At 40.8% G+C, this 18543-nt stretch overlaps 2 protein-coding genes and 1 pseudogene across 4 annotated transcripts; 2 read left to right on the top strand and 1 right to left on the bottom strand.

The window, feature by feature from the left end:
• Positions 1–277: 277 nt before the first annotated feature.
• Positions 278–1841, bottom strand: pigp (phosphatidylinositol glycan anchor biosynthesis, class P). 3 transcript variants are annotated; one of them, XM_026314748.1, is made up of 5 exons: positions 1644–1841; positions 1445–1561; positions 1058–1158; positions 808–926; positions 278–450 (listed from the first exon to the last, which is right to left on the bottom strand). In XM_026314748.1, the coding sequence occupies exons 2-5, from the start codon at positions 1481–1483 to the stop codon at positions 335–337; spliced, it is 375 nt and encodes a 124-aa protein (XP_026170533.1). In that variant the 5' UTR covers positions 1484–1561; positions 1644–1841; the 3' UTR covers positions 278–334. The 3 variants fall into 3 exon arrangements, with proteins under 3 accessions (XP_026170533.1, XP_026170532.1, XP_026170531.1); XM_026314747.1 differs by having other exon boundaries at positions 1445–1529; XM_026314746.1 differs by having other exon boundaries at positions 1058–1130; positions 1445–1529.
• Positions 1842–2067: 226 nt separating this feature from the next.
• On the top strand, positions 2068–5520 carry rexo4 (REX4 homolog, 3'-5' exonuclease). The gene is made up of 8 exons (XM_026315536.1): positions 2068–2508; positions 3195–3532; positions 3619–3765; positions 3962–4155; positions 4290–4378; positions 4463–4537; positions 4654–4728; positions 4826–5520. Exons 1-8 carry the CDS (start codon positions 2320–2322, stop codon positions 4982–4984), a joined length of 1266 nt encoding a protein of 421 aa, XP_026171321.1. The 5' UTR covers positions 2068–2319; the 3' UTR covers positions 4985–5520.
• Positions 5521–12534: 7014 nt separating this feature from the next.
• The window catches only part of LOC113135663 (potassium voltage-gated channel subfamily C member 1-like), a 43172-nt pseudogene continuing 37163 nt past the window's right edge, over positions 12535–18543 (top strand).

Here is an 18543-nt window from a genome sequence, read left to right as displayed (position 1 = left end):
TCATATTGTAAGCCCTATACCTGAAAACATTAGTCCAGCTTTCCATTTTGTTTAATTGACCTTAGTTTTTTAACAGATATTATGAAACAGCACTTTCTAGTCTGTTTTTAATCATACTGACAAAATATGTCGTAACATAGATACATTGAATAAATAAAGTAATTTTACCCAGGAAATGTGAAAATCATCCCAAAAGTCAATTCATTCAGTGCATCATTCCAGGATAAATCAATAAAAGCATATTCTGTCTTTAATGAACAAAGAGTGAACAGTGAGATCACAATAAATGCCCTTTATTTCAATCCTGCCTCCAGCCAAAATCAGTTTTAGTTTGTCACAGCTTGGCTGACAAGTAGAACATTTTGTTGACTTCACTAATGGAGACATCTTTCAGTCTGGGTATTCCCCCCTTGTGGCAGTGTTCTGTCCTCTGGCCCTGAGCGTACACATCTGTGACAGAAAGGAGGCATTCAAGGGAGTTAGGGTGAGAAACTTCACGACTAAATCCTCCTCTCATCTAGACAGAAACTCTATTATGTATATTTATACTAGATTCTCACACACACTACATGGTATCCTGTGCTATTAAAATGGTATTCCTCTTACTATTTAGAGATTTGTTATATAATCATTATAATTACTACTTTAATAGAAGTATTGTACTATTGGGAGCCAGTGTAGCAGTAGTACTAATATTAGTAGCCACTGTAAAACGTACAAATATGTTAAACTGTAATGCTGTCACACAGTTGCCATGTCACTTAATGAGCAGGTCACAGTGGGCATGGTTAGTGGCGACGTCCTCACCTGTGATGTTGTCCACAGAGTCGAGTGGAGCCGTGTTGTTCATGTTCACTCCGAAAAGCAGCACCACGAAGATCATTAATGCAACCAGCAGGTAGATCGGCACCGCAAGAGCCCAGTATCTGCACCAGAACACACGTCTCAGGTCAAAACTCTAATGTGGTCCATGTATGTTATTTTCTGTAGTTCAACAGGTGACAGAGGGAACACGTTATTGGATAAATACTATCTGATAAAAATGTTTTCAACTTACTTCTGAGGCCAGTAGGTGAGACCTATGGAATGAAGCCAGGCCTCTGGTATGTAAGCCCACACACAATACAGAACTGTGCAGAGAAGAAAGGAAAGTCTTATCTATTAAAAACGATTCTTATATCATATATCATATTTGATCATGTATTATTACACATGATCATTAAGACTATATAACATGTCTGGGTTAAGTTACAACCTGGGATTTCAGACCTGGTTAAACTGGTTTGAACCCACTGGAATAATGTTTGTGCTGTGACACTGGTATAAGTGTAAATGTATAAATGTGCTACTCAATTCACTTGACATCTCAGTTGGAGTTTAAAGTTTAATGAATCAAATAGATTCTGTGAATGTTAGAAGAGTAAAATGACATTATCTGACTTACAGAAGCCAAACTGTGAGCCCAGGAAAAGAACAAAGCCATAAATGGCTCTCTCAGGGACAGGGGAGGGAGAGTTCTCCACCATGACCTGAAACCACAATACGAACTGGACTTATCCACCTGTCAATAAGTTTATGAATTAAAAAAACACCACCACACAAGTTACTGTCAACAAATGATGAAATAACATTAAGATATTTACCAAGCTGTCGTCGAAACATGCAACGCGACGTAATTATCCAAAATGTAAATAGAGCTGAGTATGTTTAAAGTCAAATAAAGTCATTATTAACATTTTCTATCCAGACCCATGATGTTTGTTTTCTTAAATGACATTAAAACTGACAATCATCCAAAACATCGTCGATCAATTATCATGTCTATATACGATCCCCTGTGATATTCGGTACGACGTGAAACGGAGGCCAGAAAAGAGTTCCGCATTCTCAATGACAAACAAAACTAAAAAAAAAACAGGACTATTGTCATATGAATATACACATGTTTTCATAGCATATTATTTGTGTGAATTTCACCGAAGAACTTGTGCTGTTTAGCTTTATAATTAAATAGACGTGAGTATGTTGCGATCTCATGTTTTTTTCCGGGCACATTTGGCGGTTGCACATATGGGAAATACACATTTCAGCATGGCTTTGAGCGTCTGGAGTTTATCACTGGACAATTTCCTCAGCAGTTAAGAAAATATGCCAACAGCTCTTCGGTCTCGATGCTACACCACAAATATACCCTGGGGAAACATTTCTTGGTGAGACAGCACAGACCATAACTTTCTAAAAACCGAGGGACGAAGCTCAGATGGTGCAGCGTGTTTGAGGACATAACAAATTAATATTATTTTACTAAAAGTGGTCATAATGTCCAAGGGGAAGGCAAAGAAGACGCACTCTCCTGCTAAAACACACCAACCCACATCTAGAAAGAAAAACAAAGCGAAAAGGAAAAAGAAATATTGGTGTGAAAAGAAGAAACGTGTATCAGTCGATCAAGCACAACCTCCAAAAGATACTCAGCTTTTCTCTGCCAACTGGAAAGCATTACAAGAGGTAAGAGCATGGAAGTATGTGGAAGCCAAATGTTTCATCTGATCGATTTGACCTGGAAAATAAGGGTCATCCTGTTAAAACACCTACTTTCAAATTAAAAGCTGAGACAAAAGAGTACCATTATTTCTTTGTATTATCTTAAAAACTCAAATGTATTGACAGTAAATTACTGTAACCACATTGGGTTTGTCAACAACAACAAAAATCTTATAAAAATCCTATTAGGATTACAAATAACTAAAATTATTACAAACATGAGACTCATGGTCACTATTTAACTCAGTCTTGTTTCTTTCCCTCGGTGGAGTTTATCTTCGAAAACAAAACAGACCTGGTGTCCTGCTGCTGTTTTTTTTTTTTTTTGGTCAAAAATATTTGCCACTGAGTTCGTGCAATCTTAGGTGCTCCGAAGCTGCCAAGACGCCTTAAGAAAGTGGGAGAGAACAGACACAGAGAGCGATCTTACAAATCTGTGCCTGCTCCCTCTCAAATGTTGACCTGCAAACTGAGTAGCTCCTAAAATTGGGTTTGTGTGCTGCAAAACCTTTGGCATATACCTCCATAGAAGTGGTCTGTCTTTGTACCTTAGTGAAAGGTTTACATCTTATGTTTGTGTTTTACACCCCCCCCCTCCAAATTCACTTTCATATCTGAAGATTGTTCACTACTTTGCAAATCTTCCACAGATGTTAAAGAACAGTCAGTCAGAGAAGAAGCAGCAGCCTGCTCCAGCCCAACAGCAGAATGGTGCTCTGCAAAACAAGGAGGCTAAAGCAGACTGTTCTAAACATATTTCTAAGAACAAAGCTGGTCCCCAACAGACAGACACTGGGAAAAATATCAAACACAAAACTGTTTCTAACAGCGTCGTCTCCAAGGACTCTCACGTTAGTGTGAAGGTCACAGCTGTTTCGGAGTCAAGACAACCTGCTGCTCCAAAAAGGAAAAAGGACGGTGAAAATTCAAACAGCAATCAAGCAGCAAAGAAAAAGAAGTCTGTGGTTGAAGAAACCAAACCTACAGAGTAAGTATAACAGCACTGCACTCTGCTGACATTTAGGTAGGGAGTAATTATGGCTGGTAACTTCATCTTTTTCATTGCTCTTGAAGAGAGGACCTTTGGTTTGATGATGTGGACCCTGATGATGTGGAGGCAACGATAGGAGCAGAGGCAGCAGAGATTATGAGGAAAAAGCAGGGCATTCAGAAAAACAACAACACAGATAGCACTCTGGTCAAGGAGAACGCCTTTGAAGGGTGAGTGACTACACACAATCCTGCCCCGCTGGTTTCTCACAGACGTACTCCAAAAAAAAAAAAGATCACATCACAACTGAATAAGCACCGTCCTCACAATATATGTAACAAAAACAAAACCAACACATCAGATTTAAATCAAAGTAGTGACGAATGGCTTCTCTTATCTCCCTGTTTGCCTTTTGCCAAACATTAGCCTCACCAGAGCTGTGGCTATCGATTGTGAGATGGTGGGAGTCGGTCCTGATGGAGAGGACAGCATGCTGGCACGTGTGTCCATCGTGAACCACTATGGGAAGTGCATCTATGACAAATTTGTGAAACCCACAGAGAAGGTGACGGACTACAGGACGGCTGTCAGTGGCGTCCGACCAGAGGACATCGAAAATGGTGACTCATGAAATTTGCTGTAATGAGTTTACAACTGTATAAGAAACTGAAGCTAATTACTGTATAACTGATTGCATTAAAATAGTCTTCATGTACTGTTATGCAATTTACCATCAATGTTTGTCTCATTGCAGGAGAGGATGTACGGACTGTGCAGAGAGAGGTTGCTGAAATCCTGCAGGGCAGGACAGTGGTTGGACATGCAATACACAATGACTTAAAGGTAGCCTGGTAGCCAAGGAGAGCTAATACAAATTTTCACATTAAATATAAGATGTTATACACCAATCTCAAACTTCTGTTTCAGATTTTACTCTTGGATCATCCAAAAAAGAAAATCCGAGACACTCAGAAGTATAAACCTTTTAAGAAAACTGTCAAGGTAACGATCACAGTGACAGGGGTCTAGAAACTTAAAGGTTAACAAACTCTGTGGATGTGACTGTGTCATGAAATTTAAATGATGAGATTATTATTATTCTTTTTTTTTTCCTCCAGAGTGGTCGGCCCTCACTGAAAGTCCTCTGTAGAGAAATACTCAACGTGAAGGTCCAGCAGGGTGAACATTCATCTGTAAGTCATCCACACATGAAGCACAGCTGTCACAATTTAATCCACTTCTGATTTCATGTGATCAGTAATAATATCTCATTCCTCCTCTGTTTTCAAGGTTCAAGATGCACAGGCCACCATGAGGCTGTATACGCTGGTAAGAAAACAGTGGGAAGCAGAGATTAAAGCCAGTCAGAAGAGCAAAGACTCAGTCACAAAGTGCAAGAGAAAGCCCAAGTTGCCGAAGAATCAGGGCAAGAATCTTATGGGATTGTGAATCTGATTGTGAAAGAAGACAAATCATGTCTGGATCAGAGCAGACCCCTGACTGGAATGATCAGACATTTGGGTTTGTTTTCAGAAGAGAACTACAAGTAAATTTCTGAAAATAATAAATGCTGAAGACTTTGGACAGTATGAAAATGTTTTTGGTCATCTGAGGAGGAAAAAAAATCTATTAGAATATAAATGAATATAAACAAAATTTTTGTTAAAGCATATTTTTTTTAACAAGTGATAATGTTTTTGTAAGTATTTACAGTATTTTAGGGCATGAAAGACCTTAAAACATCCGAGAGCACGGAGCCTTTAATTACACTGATAATTTCAGCAATTCCTTGTTAAATATTACCAGAAGATATTTCTCAATGTGTGATTTCCAGCAGTTGGAGGCAGGTGTTCCAATCCTACATTTAACTGAAACTATACATAAACACTGGTTTGTCACTTTCTTTGGAATAGTTCGAGTCCTTGTTACCTTTAAAAGTTGAATGTTTGAAAAGTGTGAATAAAGCGTGAGAGAAATTATTTCCAGCTATATTGTACTTATTTTTTTTTTATATGATGAAATCATCAATCCCATCCAAGTTCAGTTTTGGCTTAAAGTCATCTGTCAAAAAAGCTGAGTGTTGAGTTTTTTAAAAATCAAGATTCATCTTATTGGATGTTGTACGAAGTGTACTCTGTTGTCATGTTTGTCTTCACACCTTAACAAATATGTTTTCACACATCACTCCAGATGCATCTGCAGAGATGTTACCTTCTCTGTTTTTACCAAAATGCATGAATATATTTGGCTTTGCTCTCTAGAGGAATTGGGCCCCATATTGTTTATTTATAATTAATATTTTTTTTAGCATCTCCCCAATGAATAATACTGGCTCCTGTGTGCCATCAGCATGTCAGTGTGATTTGTTGTCCATGTTTGATTGAGATTGTTTTCTTCACATAGTACAAATGAAGCAAGCAGCCTTAAAGAGACCTGACTCTGAATTACGCTCTTGTTCAGACTGCAGAGGCCTCAGGCAGGAGAAAACTTTCTTAATCTCACTGACAAACATATGAATAGTGAGACAGATTGTCTATATTAGAAAAATGTTTCTTTTCTCATTGTGTTTGTCTTGAATGCTGGTGTATTTTAACAACGTGCATTATGTGGTTGGCTTTGATCGCACAAGAAAACCATGTGCAGGTTCATGACATTCATGAATAACATTCATGGCATTTTTACTGAAAAGCACTTAACTACATTTGCATAATTATTCAGTTCAGTATTATCTCAGCCTGTCTCATTCAGGTGTCAGTTTTGATGTGTTCATTTGGTCATTTTTCTTGGAAATCGTTATTACAAGAAGGATTGAGGCCCCTTGTTTTCCAGCTGTTTGTCAGTGTGATTATAAGCTGGTGCACAGTGTGGCCTGCATTACTGAAATGAGGCTGACACACCCTCCGGGCTCTAAATTAGGTTGTATATGGAGCTCGGTCATCTGGCAGATGAAAAACAGAACAGCACATCCTGTTCCATATGAACACAGAAACGCATGAACCGAACTTAGACTGATGAAGAGACTTCTTTTTTCCTAGAAAACACCAGGCGTTGTGTTGTGGTTGGAGAGCAGCAGGATAGCAGAGATGACTCCTCAGTAGATTTTTAATATGTTACACTCAGACTGTGTGGTTAAACTATACAATAGCTCCTTCTAGTGGTCAAAGATATAAGATATATAACACCATATACTAAATATAACTATAAAACAACATAAATTGTGGGGCAGACTATGAACACAGGCGCTCTGTGGGGAAAGCTGACTAGCTCATAATGCAGCTCATAAAGAAGGTCATGGGTTAATGTAAAGAAGATGCAGACTTGTCTTTTTTGCAGAAGATAGTTAGATACTACTACATTGTTAAACCATTCTCCTTCTGTTCACTATCGACATCCAAAACTATGCACCTGCACAACCAAATACCATTATGAGATAAAGTAAGTGAAACACTAAGGGTACTGACCTTTAGAACATACATCTATATAAATGGATAGACTCAATATTAGAAATGGTATTATGCAATATTATTCAAGAGCTTGACAAACTGTAGTATGCAAAAATGACCATAAAGTTGTTTCTATAGTTATTTTGTGTAGGTGTACCTAATAAAATGGCAAATGAACACAACATGAAGAACATAAAATCTAAGCATACACTCTCTCACCTCTGTCTCAACCTGCTCCCTGAAACATTAATTATGAATTATTCACCCAGCTAGCCCAAATGTATTTATTGTCCTGCATAGCAGCTGCTTCCAGAAAATGTGAATGCAGCAAACTGGTATGAAACATTAAATGGAGTTTCAGCAACTTGAGTTGTATTATAAAAGGCATTTCATTTCTATATGATATAGAATTTACCAAACAATATAATGAAAGGATCATGGAGAAATAGTCTCATCCATTCTCTTGTCTGACTCTACAAGGGAGGCACAGTATGTCAATTCAATTAGATACTGATGACAAATTTCATTTTTGCTTCAATAAGACCAAACACTATTCCATCTCATTATTCCTTTTAGAGGACTGTGGAGTCCTTTTACAGACTGCTTTGCTGGAATTTTCTTCTTAATAACTGCAGTGCTGGAAATAACCTGGTAATTAGACTGTATCCACTCATTTAACAGATCTCTTCATGGGACTGAAGGCAATTCTGCTGTTGCTAACATGGCACTGGGTTCATAATTCAATAAAATGTTGCTTACCATCTTCCCGACTACTGCATCAGTGGCAATAAGAGTCAATATTGACATTTGTCATGTGGTCTGTGGGTTTTCAGACACACAGCATATAAGCAGCATCTCTGGGAAGTTTGATTTGTGCGTCTTATTGACTCCTCATACAAAACCCAATTGTTATTCCCCGTCCAACCATCTTCCAGTGAACATGTATGTTTTACAGGCCTGAACATCATTTATTATTCATCTCTGAAGTGAGATTTTTCATTTCTAAACACAAGAAGCATCAAATCAGTGGACACTGTTTTTCAATTAGTGATGGACAGCATCAATACCATTTATTGAACCACTAGTTTGTCATTGCCAATCAGCCTTTGCATCTTCAAGGACAGCAAACCTTTATGTTTACCCGGTAATACAATCTGCATCTGTGCAAATATACTGTATAATATATAGTAGATATGAGGTACAATATGAAGTATTGGGTGTTGTTGTCTTTATACAATGTTTAATGGCCATAAAATAATGCCGAACCAGTGAGACTGAAGGCATCATCATCACAGCCCTTTTCCCTGTAGCTGCTTGAGAATTTTCTCCTGACCACACAATGTCTCCGAACGTCTGCTGCTCATTGCTTCCTTATGCATGAGCTGCACTACAGTATATGCTGCTGCTGCCAAGGGACCGACTGTGAGTGTGTCTGTGTTGACTAATACTCACTCTTAGTACGGACTAAGCTGAGCATTCAGTATTTATGCAGGTTGATGAGGAAACAGTGTCAGCTACTTTCAGTGCTCATCTGTTCTGGTCTGGCAACCTGAGGGTAAATTCACTTTTAGCTTAAAGCAGAAAATGGGCTTTGATGAGCTGACAGTCTTATTTCAGTCTTAAGTGAACATGCTAATTTTGTATTTACCGGTAAGTTTAAATCTTAGTGTTAATGGCCTGTCCTATAGATACAAGTAAGATGACTTTGTACTGGCTGTTAAGGTTTCTGGACATGATTTAATCTGAAAGTATACGTTTGCTGCTGGGGAAATGTTCATTTCAGGGTCTAGACCCTAGATCAGCAAGAGGCTTCAACTGTGTGTGACCAGCTCATGGCATGTGTGTGTCATATCACATGTCTATGTGTCATTCGTTTACCTTGGTCATGACAATGTTTTGCTTATTACTGAAATAAATTCACATTTTTTATTATGTGGACCCTTATTGACTCTCTCTCTTTAGCTGATGTGAGACCAAAATCAGACCAGAGGAGGCCTGGAACCCTTGGGCGTGGAGTTAGTCTTCCTACAGGGGCCTCCACTTTCCTTTTTCTGGTACAGTGTTGCAGTTTTCCCAGGCAGTAGCTAATACTTAACAATTTTGCATTTCTAAAATTGACATTTTATTATGTAATTGTCATGGACTGGAGAGGCCAGCATACAGTTGAAAGATGGTAATGGCATTTAAGCAATTTCCTGGTTTTTGGCATAAACTGGTCATGAAATGTGATCTGATCTTTACCAAAGTCACAAGTATCAAAATCACGATGCTCCCTCCACTATACTTCACTGTTGGGATGATGTTTTCATGTTTGTTGATTCTCTTTTTCTGCCATAAGTGTTGTGTTTTCTTCCCAAACACACTTTAATTTCATCTGTCCACAAATTTTTTTTTTTTTTTGTAAGACCTGGCTCACATCAGCTGATGCTGCTTGTAAAAGCAGCACTGCCACTGTTTGGGTGTTTTTATAAGTCAAGGACGTTCTAAGCCACACCTCCATTCTCGTTTCACTGATTGGACTCCAGGTTTGCTCACACCTGACTCCAGTTGGTGTTCAGTGACAACAGAAGCCTGATGTTTCACTTATTTTTGCCACCATCACTTTGTATGTTTAAATGAGTGTGTTGAACAAAGCCATGAAATATCATGAATGTTTGTATTTTATCAGCTTAGAAAATCTGTGTTGATATTTGCGACACTGGTGAAGATCAGATCACATTTCATCACCAGTTTAAGCAGAAAAACAGGAAATTGCCTTTATTTTTTCTTGAAAGTATGCACGACCATCTCATGGCATTTAGAACATGTCTGTGCTATTAGGTCATGTCATCCTTTTACCTTGGTCATGACCCATTGTTGTGCTTATCCTCATTAAATTAACTTTCCATGCTAATGGTGTGACTATTGATGTTAGTGCTGGTCTGTTGGCTGCTTCACCATTTTGGTTGAATGGAAATATTCAATTACATTGGTATTGATTTCCATTAAATAAATTAATTCATTGAATCCATTAACTCTGATGCTCCCTAGAGGGTGAATGACATTTGTGATCTTCCTCTCCTCCAAGGCCACCAGCAACGTCCATGACTTAGTCACACACGTTCTATTTCTTTTACATCAATGAGGAGAGGCTACGGACACTTTAAGGAAACCTTATAAAATTACAATTAAAGCAAGGAAGCTTTTACTTTAACTGCAGATGACGTACTTTATTTAGCAGATGGAAAAGCTAACAGCAAATGATAAAAGTGGTTAAAACAATAAAATCAACAATACAGTAATCAACTGACAGAGTCAAGCCTGCATAATCAAGACTGACAGAGTTTCCCCAGCAGCTAAAACGTCTATTCCAACCAGCAAAATTCTAGGGTTTATCTACACTTTCTCCTGCATCAGATAATTCTTACTCTTCGGTTTTGATTAACCAAATATGTTTGTCAGTTACCAAGCGGACGTTGTGTGATCAGGGCATGGCCTATAACACTTCAGAACATTCTGCTCTGGTCATGATTTTAATTTCCCCAATTTAATTCACATACTTCCCTTTCTCTCTCAGACATCTGTTTATCCAGTCTTCCTGTTTACTTTCCATCAGCTTTCTCTTCCTTATTCATTGACCAGTTCACACAACTTGTTTATAACTTATATATTCTATGAAATCATCTCTCCTCTTATTGATTTTTAATGATTAACTGTACTTCTACATGGTTTTAATCAATATTTCAGAATCAAATTTCTATCTACTCTCCAACTCCTCTTACTGCTGGTTCCACAGTGTTGCTCCTCTTCATCCTGTGCCGTCCCATGTTCCTTTGGTGGTGTTACTTCTGGAACTGGAGACATGCAGCTGGTGTAATCAATCACCAACTCTGGTTCGTCTTCCGTATGCTTAATCCGTTCGAGGTACTCTCTCAGGTTTCTCGCTATGTTGTCCTCCTTCTGGTTTGATTGTTCTGGAGGATCACTTCTAGGAAGGTTCGCCCTAGTGCTGTCTCTTCTTCTGAGGTCTTGATGGCCTCTCCACTTGGGGGTCAAATGACTCCCAGTTCTCCCATTTTTCCATCTGACGCCCAAAAGGCCTTTACTCACTCCAACTTCCAACAAGGCAAAAAGGTTTTCTTCTCCTTCCATATCCCTTTCTGAGGCCAATATAGGGCCTATACTGCATATTCTGCCTCTCACAGGGTTCTTACACATATTTTTTTCCTATTTTTAATTTTACCATCAACATCTGTTTTTCTGGGCTCTTTGACAAGTGCCGGTAAACTCTTATTTTATTCCTCTTCTACGTATAATGAATAAAAACTCCTACAGACTTTGCTGGAAGGGCACTGGCTCCTGCCTGTAACTTGAATTACTCTTGAGCTCAACATGTGTAGAAATGTTGTGTTTGACAAATCCTTGATGGGGTTTTGGGGGGTTGGAAGGTTTTAAATGAACAAGAAGTCATACAGTGCAGAATACAGTTATGCATGTCTATAGTTATTGGGTGGGATGTGACCACCACCCAATATTTACATTTTTTAAAAATGTCCCCCTCCAATATATTAACACACCTAAGAAAATGTCTCTATTACTACAGGCCACCACACATCATTGTGCAGCATTGTTCAGCTCTTTGTGCTAATCCTAAATGCACAAACTCATGGTACCTCCTTTACTCATCCTTTTTCTCTCTGCACTTTGCTCTTACAAGAACATTTTGTGGTCAAAGGAAAATGTTATGGCAGAAGCCTTTTGCCCTTTTACTTCTGTAATTTTTATGAGGCCCTGTAGCACTCCCTTTGAGCTTCCTGTCGATAATTGCATCATTGCTGATTGTTGTACTTCTACTATAATGTGGCTCAGACCAACAGCAAAACCTGCAAAAACAAAACAGAGGTGTTCTGATGACCACAACATGCATCCCAGTGACACGTCATTGTGTTTGTTTCCACCTTCCACACTCATTTGTCTTAAAGAGACTGAGATGAACTGGTAATTTTGTTCATGCAGCTTCTTTTATTTCAGGGATTTCATTGAAATAACGGCACTGAGAGAGTAGAGGGTGCCTTCAGAGAAAACACACCTTCATTAAAAACAGTTCTGATTATTGTAATGACTCCTGAACATCTTACTCCAGACTCATATGACCCACCTGCTCCTTTGCAGCCACATGACTGCTGATGTCAGCCAAGCCAGAGTCAAGGCTGGGAACCTGTAGACAAAATGGTGTTTGTGCGACCGTCCAGCAGAGTGAGCATGTGTGGGCTATGTAGACTAAAGTAGGGGATGAGAGGGAGGAAAAAAAACACTAAAACAAACCAATAAACACCCAATTAAAGAGATAAAAATAAATCAACACCACCTTCCCTCTCCTAGTCCAGTCTGTGCGTAATTTGTTAAAGCCTATGTTTTTTTTTTTGTTTTTGGTTTTTTATTTATGAAGTTCAGCAGCCATATGAGGAAATTAGCCTCTGTATTCACCGGGGTCCTCCCACCCCCTCTGTCTTGTTCTCTAATCCGCCCACATGTATCGTCTGAGGAAAAAACACAGTGCAGAAGGTGACGCTCCTCCAAAGGAACAGAGAGAGGCACGGAGAGGGAAAGGCAAAGAGAGAGGTGTCTACAGGCTGCATCTCCTTTTGAAACATTTGGAAGAGGGAGACAGAGGAAGAGCTGAATGGTAGCTACACCCTGCTCCTGGAAGCGTAGAGAGACACTGTTGACAAAGGCTGGCAGTTATTTTTTGGCAATAACAAAGAGGTGGGAGAGGGGCTCTGAAATCGAGGGAAATAGCAAAACAAGAAAAAGAAAAAAAAAAGAGCCAGTTTTCAGGGGGACTTCTGCTTCATTTCATCCGAAAGAATCATCCCTTGCCATCATCAGCATGACCATACGCTCTAAGTAACACTCGGCAATAACGGTATCAAAACGAGATTTTCAGCAACAGACGCGCGCAGTCCTATTTTGATTTGTTATAATCGGGGGGGGGGGGGAAGATCAACTGAATGCCTGCGAGAAACTGGATACTCTCTGAAACCATAAGAGCGATCTAACAAAGAAACTACATTTTGATTGATCTTTAAGCTTGATGTGTGTGTTTCTGCACGCACTCGAAGCGAACCTGAACCAAAAGCAAGTGAGTATTAACCGTGTCTGTGTGTATGTCTGTATTTTGGTGGCTTTACTCTGCGATTATCGGGCTAATAGCAGAGCATTTATTGACAAGCTGTGCAAGAAAGAAAGGGGAGAAAAATACAGCGTCTAACCCACATTCAACAAGTATCGTTTTATCAACAATAACTAGGATTTTTTTTTCTCTCCCCTGTAATCCTGTTTGTCTTTTAATATCTGGAGAGATGAGAATGTGTGAAAATGGTTCAAAAATTGGAATCCTGAGCCTCCTGACTCTTAAAATACCTGGACGCTATAATGCAAACGAGAAATGTACTTTTTCCACGGTCAGATTTGAATTATCCACTGATGTGACGCCTGAGAATTTCATTTTAGAAATCCTGGCGTTTCTCATTGCACAAGTGGTGGGTGTTTCCCCATCTCCACCACTAGATCACAGCAGTTTCATGCCTCTGATAGGGAAGTGTGTTTGCATTCCTCTAGGCATCACTTTGCATCTGCCTGCATGAGTAACTGCATCCATGTGTGTGCTGCTTTGTGCATTTGTATGCATGCATCTGTTTTACCTGCATGATGCTTCACTGAGTGTGTGTGTGTGTGTGTGTGTGTGTGTGTGCTTGTGTATTAGGGCAGCACTGAGTAAGTGTCAAGGCCTGCAATGGAGGTTTGATAAAGGAGCCTTAGGAGGAGGATGAGAGGGCTGACACACAGACACACATGAGCGAGGGAGAGGAGAGGGAGGTGTGAGGAAGAGATGGATGGGGAAGGAGGGTGGTAGGGGGACCACAGGAAGGACATAGCATTACTGCAATCTCATCCAGGAAATCTATGGGGGCAGTCAGATGTCTAGACGTGGTCTTCTTCCTCTACTACCTCTGGCCGCCACATCAGCTTCACTCTGTCAACAAGCCGCATTCCACTGCATTACACACAAAGTCTCCAGTTTCATAACGCCTCTTCTTCCTTCACTTTCCAGCGCATGCCTCGCTTTTTCTGCCAACTGGCTCCAGCGTGCTCTTCCCCTAATAGCAACTCAGCCTCTCTTCCTCCATTTGCTCTCCCCCTGCCTTTCCCCACCTCAGTCCTGCATTATACATCTACAGCCAGTGCTATTTTTAGATTGAGGGTAACCCAGAAAACACCCCTTAGATTTTAGTAAAAAGGACAAAAAATAAATTAATTAAATAAATGCCTCCCCCCTGAGAGACACAGTGGCACGCGGTCAGTGGACGTGATTGGTAGAGTAGTGATGGGGCTTGAAAAGGAGGGCGCCGCTGTTTAAGCAACAGGGGGAATAAATCTATTTTGAGGCTGTGATTGAATTACCTATCTGTCGTGTCCCAGGTTTGTGCGTGTGTGTTCTCTTCCCCTGACCCTTCCTCTCTCCTTGTGATGGTTTCATCTCACCTCTTCGTATACCAGCTTCACTTATGACAAGTTTTCCCTCCGTCCTCCTACTAATTTATCGCCAGATCCAAGTGCTTTTTAAACCTTTAAGCCCTTGACCTTGAAGCTCACCTCAACCTCACTCTCATCTCCTCTCAGTCTCCCTGTATTCCTTGTCTTTTCATTTCATTTCTTCACATTAAGACCCAACTTCTCTTCATCCTCCCCCTGGTTGTCGAGAGTCTAATCTGTGACTTCCCTCACCCTCCTATGTGTGTGTAATCGTTAGCTAGTTCACAGGTCAGGAATCAGTGCAGTAATACTTCTTCCCATGTCCCATTTGTCTGTCAGGCCCTCTGTACTACATCATTTCTCTGCTGGATCATAATAGTCCTAATCATGCAGGAAGGGCAGCGTCATTAATTAGAGGCAGACAGGTTTAAAAGACCTGAGAGAGGCAGACGGGAGTCGAGCGGGTTAAAACTATTTGCTCTTGATGTTAATTCTCTCAAGAAGCGGATTTTAAAGTTGAATACTGCTCAGATTTATCCAGCTCCAAAAATAGTGTTCCTCCCTGACATGTCACACTATCCCATGGCTTTTTCCCCCTACATGTAGTACTGTTTCAGGATGTTTCTGACCTCTCCTTGAAGGGAGCTTTAACACCTCTTCTTCTATCACTCCCTTCACCCCACATCCTCCATCGTCACCAGTGAAGTCTCACCTGAGTGGGTACATCTCTCCAAAGAAAAATCTCAGCATCTATCCTCCTGTGGACAGGAAGAATTTTAGACATGGACACTGTCTGAGCTTTCAGAGCTCTATTACAGGCTTCATTGCTGCTAGTCTATTCCTGAAAATGGCCTTATGTATTAATCATCCCTAGCCAGCTAAAAGGAGAGAGCCAAGATTCTTCCTTTCTATAAGAAAAGGTGGCTGGGGGGGATCATGGCATGACAGCAGCAGCAGTAACAGCTTCTGGGTGGTGATTGACCAAATGAACCAGGCTCAAGACCCCTGAGGGGCTTGTTGGTGCTGTAATATGCGTGGATTGTTTAGCCCCTGGAGACCTCCATGGTGTTGCTGCGTAGAGGAGCTGCCTCTGGTATATCAGCCATTCCCCTTCTGCTTGCTTAATTGATTGGCTATTTAATTCATGTTCTGGGAATTGGCTGCTGGTGAGCTTTATTATGTTGAGAAATGCCTTGTTTTTTTTCATCCCTGCGTACTTTAGCTTGTCTCAGAGCTGCTGGGTCATTGTCTGAGGTTTTTCTCTGCATACACACCCTGTGTGTTTTTGTCTTCATCTCCATCCATTCATGCAATCCCTATCTTCTTCATTCTTTAATTCATGCACCGCCCACCTCTCACCAATATCCTCACATGTGCACGCACACACGCACCTGATCCGGCTACTGCCATAGCAGAATCAGAGTTACACCATGAGCTGTGGTGACGAGCCTGGGTGGTGGGTGGGGGGACACAGTGTGGTGTGACACTGCACTAAAAGGGGAGGTGACCGCAGTGCTTTCACTGCTGCAGTGCCTCACTTCTGCCTGTTGGGGTCTCCTCGACACTGGGGAGTGGGTGAGAGAGGAGATCTCAGCAGCGGAGAGGGAGATAAGGTGCAGATAAGGGGGAGAGAGGAAAGGAGGGAGGCGATATGGATGGAACAGCGTGAAGCTTTGTGGTTACATCCTTTGATGAGGTGGAGGGTGGGAAATAAATGGCTGCGCACCAGAAACACAAATGTAATTTCTGCTCTCTCTCTCTCTCTCTTACACACACACCACACACACACACACACACACACACACACACACACACACACTCATTACACACTTGCCAGCAAAACCCCCCTTTTTCCCCAGTGGTACATTTGCCATTCAGCACAGCTGTATATCTGTTTTACATCCCTACACTTGTTTCCTTCCTCTTCTGCTCTCTCTTAATCACTCCGCTGTTTCCATTTCTCTTATTAGTATTACAGACCATTTCTAATCTCCCCTCCTTTCACCTTCACAACCATTCAGGTGCTATCCTGAGCCACTGCAAGGTGTTTTTCGTTCACCCCCTCCTCCCCACCTGTTTTTCTCCCCTCTTTCCATTTCTCACTCTCCTCTACCTCACCTACCCCCCCATTACTCTTTCCATCCTTTTCTCTTCTTCTCTTCCAAACACCCCTCTTTCTCCAGCTCATCTCACTCCCCCTATCTCTCCCCCTCTGTGATTGGTAAAGGTTTTTCCTTTTTCTGCCAAGTGCTGGGTCTGTTCCGCATAGTCAGCACTCCTCCAAATTCCTCCCTTGCCTTCTCTCTCCCTCTCTAGTCTGTGCTCTCCTCCCCTCCCCCCGGTTACTGCTGCTGGTACCTCACAGTCAATGCATCCCATAATCCCGTGCTCCCTCCCCCTCTTGCTGCAGTGTTTCTGCTAATATATATTAGAGTCAATGCAGCTTTTGTGAACAAGCTGTGTGCACCGCTCTTTCTCGCTCTCAGCCCCATCCTCCTTATCAGTCCATTGCAGAAATGATCTCCCTCTAAAGATTTATACTGATTGAGCCTCATTTTGACTTTCTGTGTTTCATCTTCGTAGCTTTCTTAGTCTCTTCTTAGTTTGTGGCAGTCAGGTGAGTGTGTGTGTGAGTCTCCCTCCCTCCTCCTCGCTTTCTCTCCCCTTGTGTGTGCAGTGCTGAGGCAGTAGTAGCAGGGCGGTGCAGGACATGGTGGCCAAGGCAGGAAATGCTGCAGGATAGAGAAAAAAGAGGCAGTGCTGGCGGTGTTTCTCCTCTCTGCTCCTCTGCCGGCTCCCCCTCCTCCTCCTGCTTTGTCGCTCACTTTCTGCCTTCCTTCTCACCTTTCTGTTTTTTTCATGTCCAATGAATTTCGACTTCCTTCCTCCATTTTACACCCAATGCTTACCTTCTGAGGCCATAGTCCCCCCCATACCTCTTTCCCTCCTGTGTGCTACTCTTTTTTTCCAAGTAGTTGCACTGCTGACAGTGATCAAAGTGCTGAGGCTGGCTTTTTTAAACAGATGTGCTTACTTCTCTTGTATTAAGATGAAAACTGCAGACATTTGACTGAGATACTGGCCTGGTTGACCCAAACTTCAAATCTTAAAAGCTAATAATGTAAATAATTCTGAAGAAAGATTAAATTAAACTTCTAATTAATTCTGACCCATAAAAGAATATTTAACTAAATTTATAAAATCAATAACCTCACCATGCATGACCCTGAGGGAACAAAGAGGCATTTAACCACTGTTACAGACTTGTGGCTGCCTGTGTATTAAATATTCAGCAGTTCACCAATAAGCTACAAATGTTTTAAAGTAGATGGAAGAGGTGTGTAGTTACTAAGATGGGCCAGAAAACACTCATGAGGGCTTCACGGTGAGATAACAGAAACGGCTGCTAAAAAGTTTCAGGTCCTGTTTGAGAGAGAGAGAGTTAGCTCCGCTGTCCATGGTGCTGAAATTGAATCCATTTCACAACACCAGCAGTTCCTGCTGGCAAGCCCCACAGGACAAAGCTGAGTCTGGAGAAAGATCGCCTTACACTCGTCCTGCCTGACATCACTTCCAGATAGTTTGTTACAAATGTTTAACTTATCAGTTTCTTATTCATTTTAATTATCTTTTTTTTGTTTTTTGCTGGAAAGGATCCAGTACAACTCTCAAACTCAAGATCACTTTAGTTGAGCAAGCATATGTAACCCCTTTGGAGCAAACACTGCAAAGACTTGAGAGAAAAAAAGTAGAAATTTAACACTTTAGTTACCTGATTTTTCTGATCTGTGTACATAAGATACATACATTTTAGTTTTTGTGTTCATTTGTAAATGAAAATAAACCTTTGTATTTGTGCTTTGATTGTTTACCCATGCAATATGTTTGATTATAGCAGACCTTACCTGAGTGTTGATAAGTCTGTCTCCAGGAACTCCATTAGAGGAAAAAAGATCATGTTCATACCAAAAAAAGTCAAAACAAAACCAGGAAAAAAAATGTTATGATTCTATTCTAAGATCTAAATAGAGGATAGAGAGAGAGAGAGAG

The sequence above is a fragment of the Mastacembelus armatus genome, chromosome 19 (assembly GCF_900324485.2).
Source record: "Mastacembelus armatus chromosome 19, fMasArm1.2, whole genome shotgun sequence".
NCBI lineage: Eukaryota > Metazoa > Chordata > Actinopteri > Synbranchiformes > Mastacembelidae > Mastacembelus > Mastacembelus armatus.
Note: the sequence above shows the minus strand (reverse complement) of the source record. Positions and strands in the feature narration are given on the sequence as shown.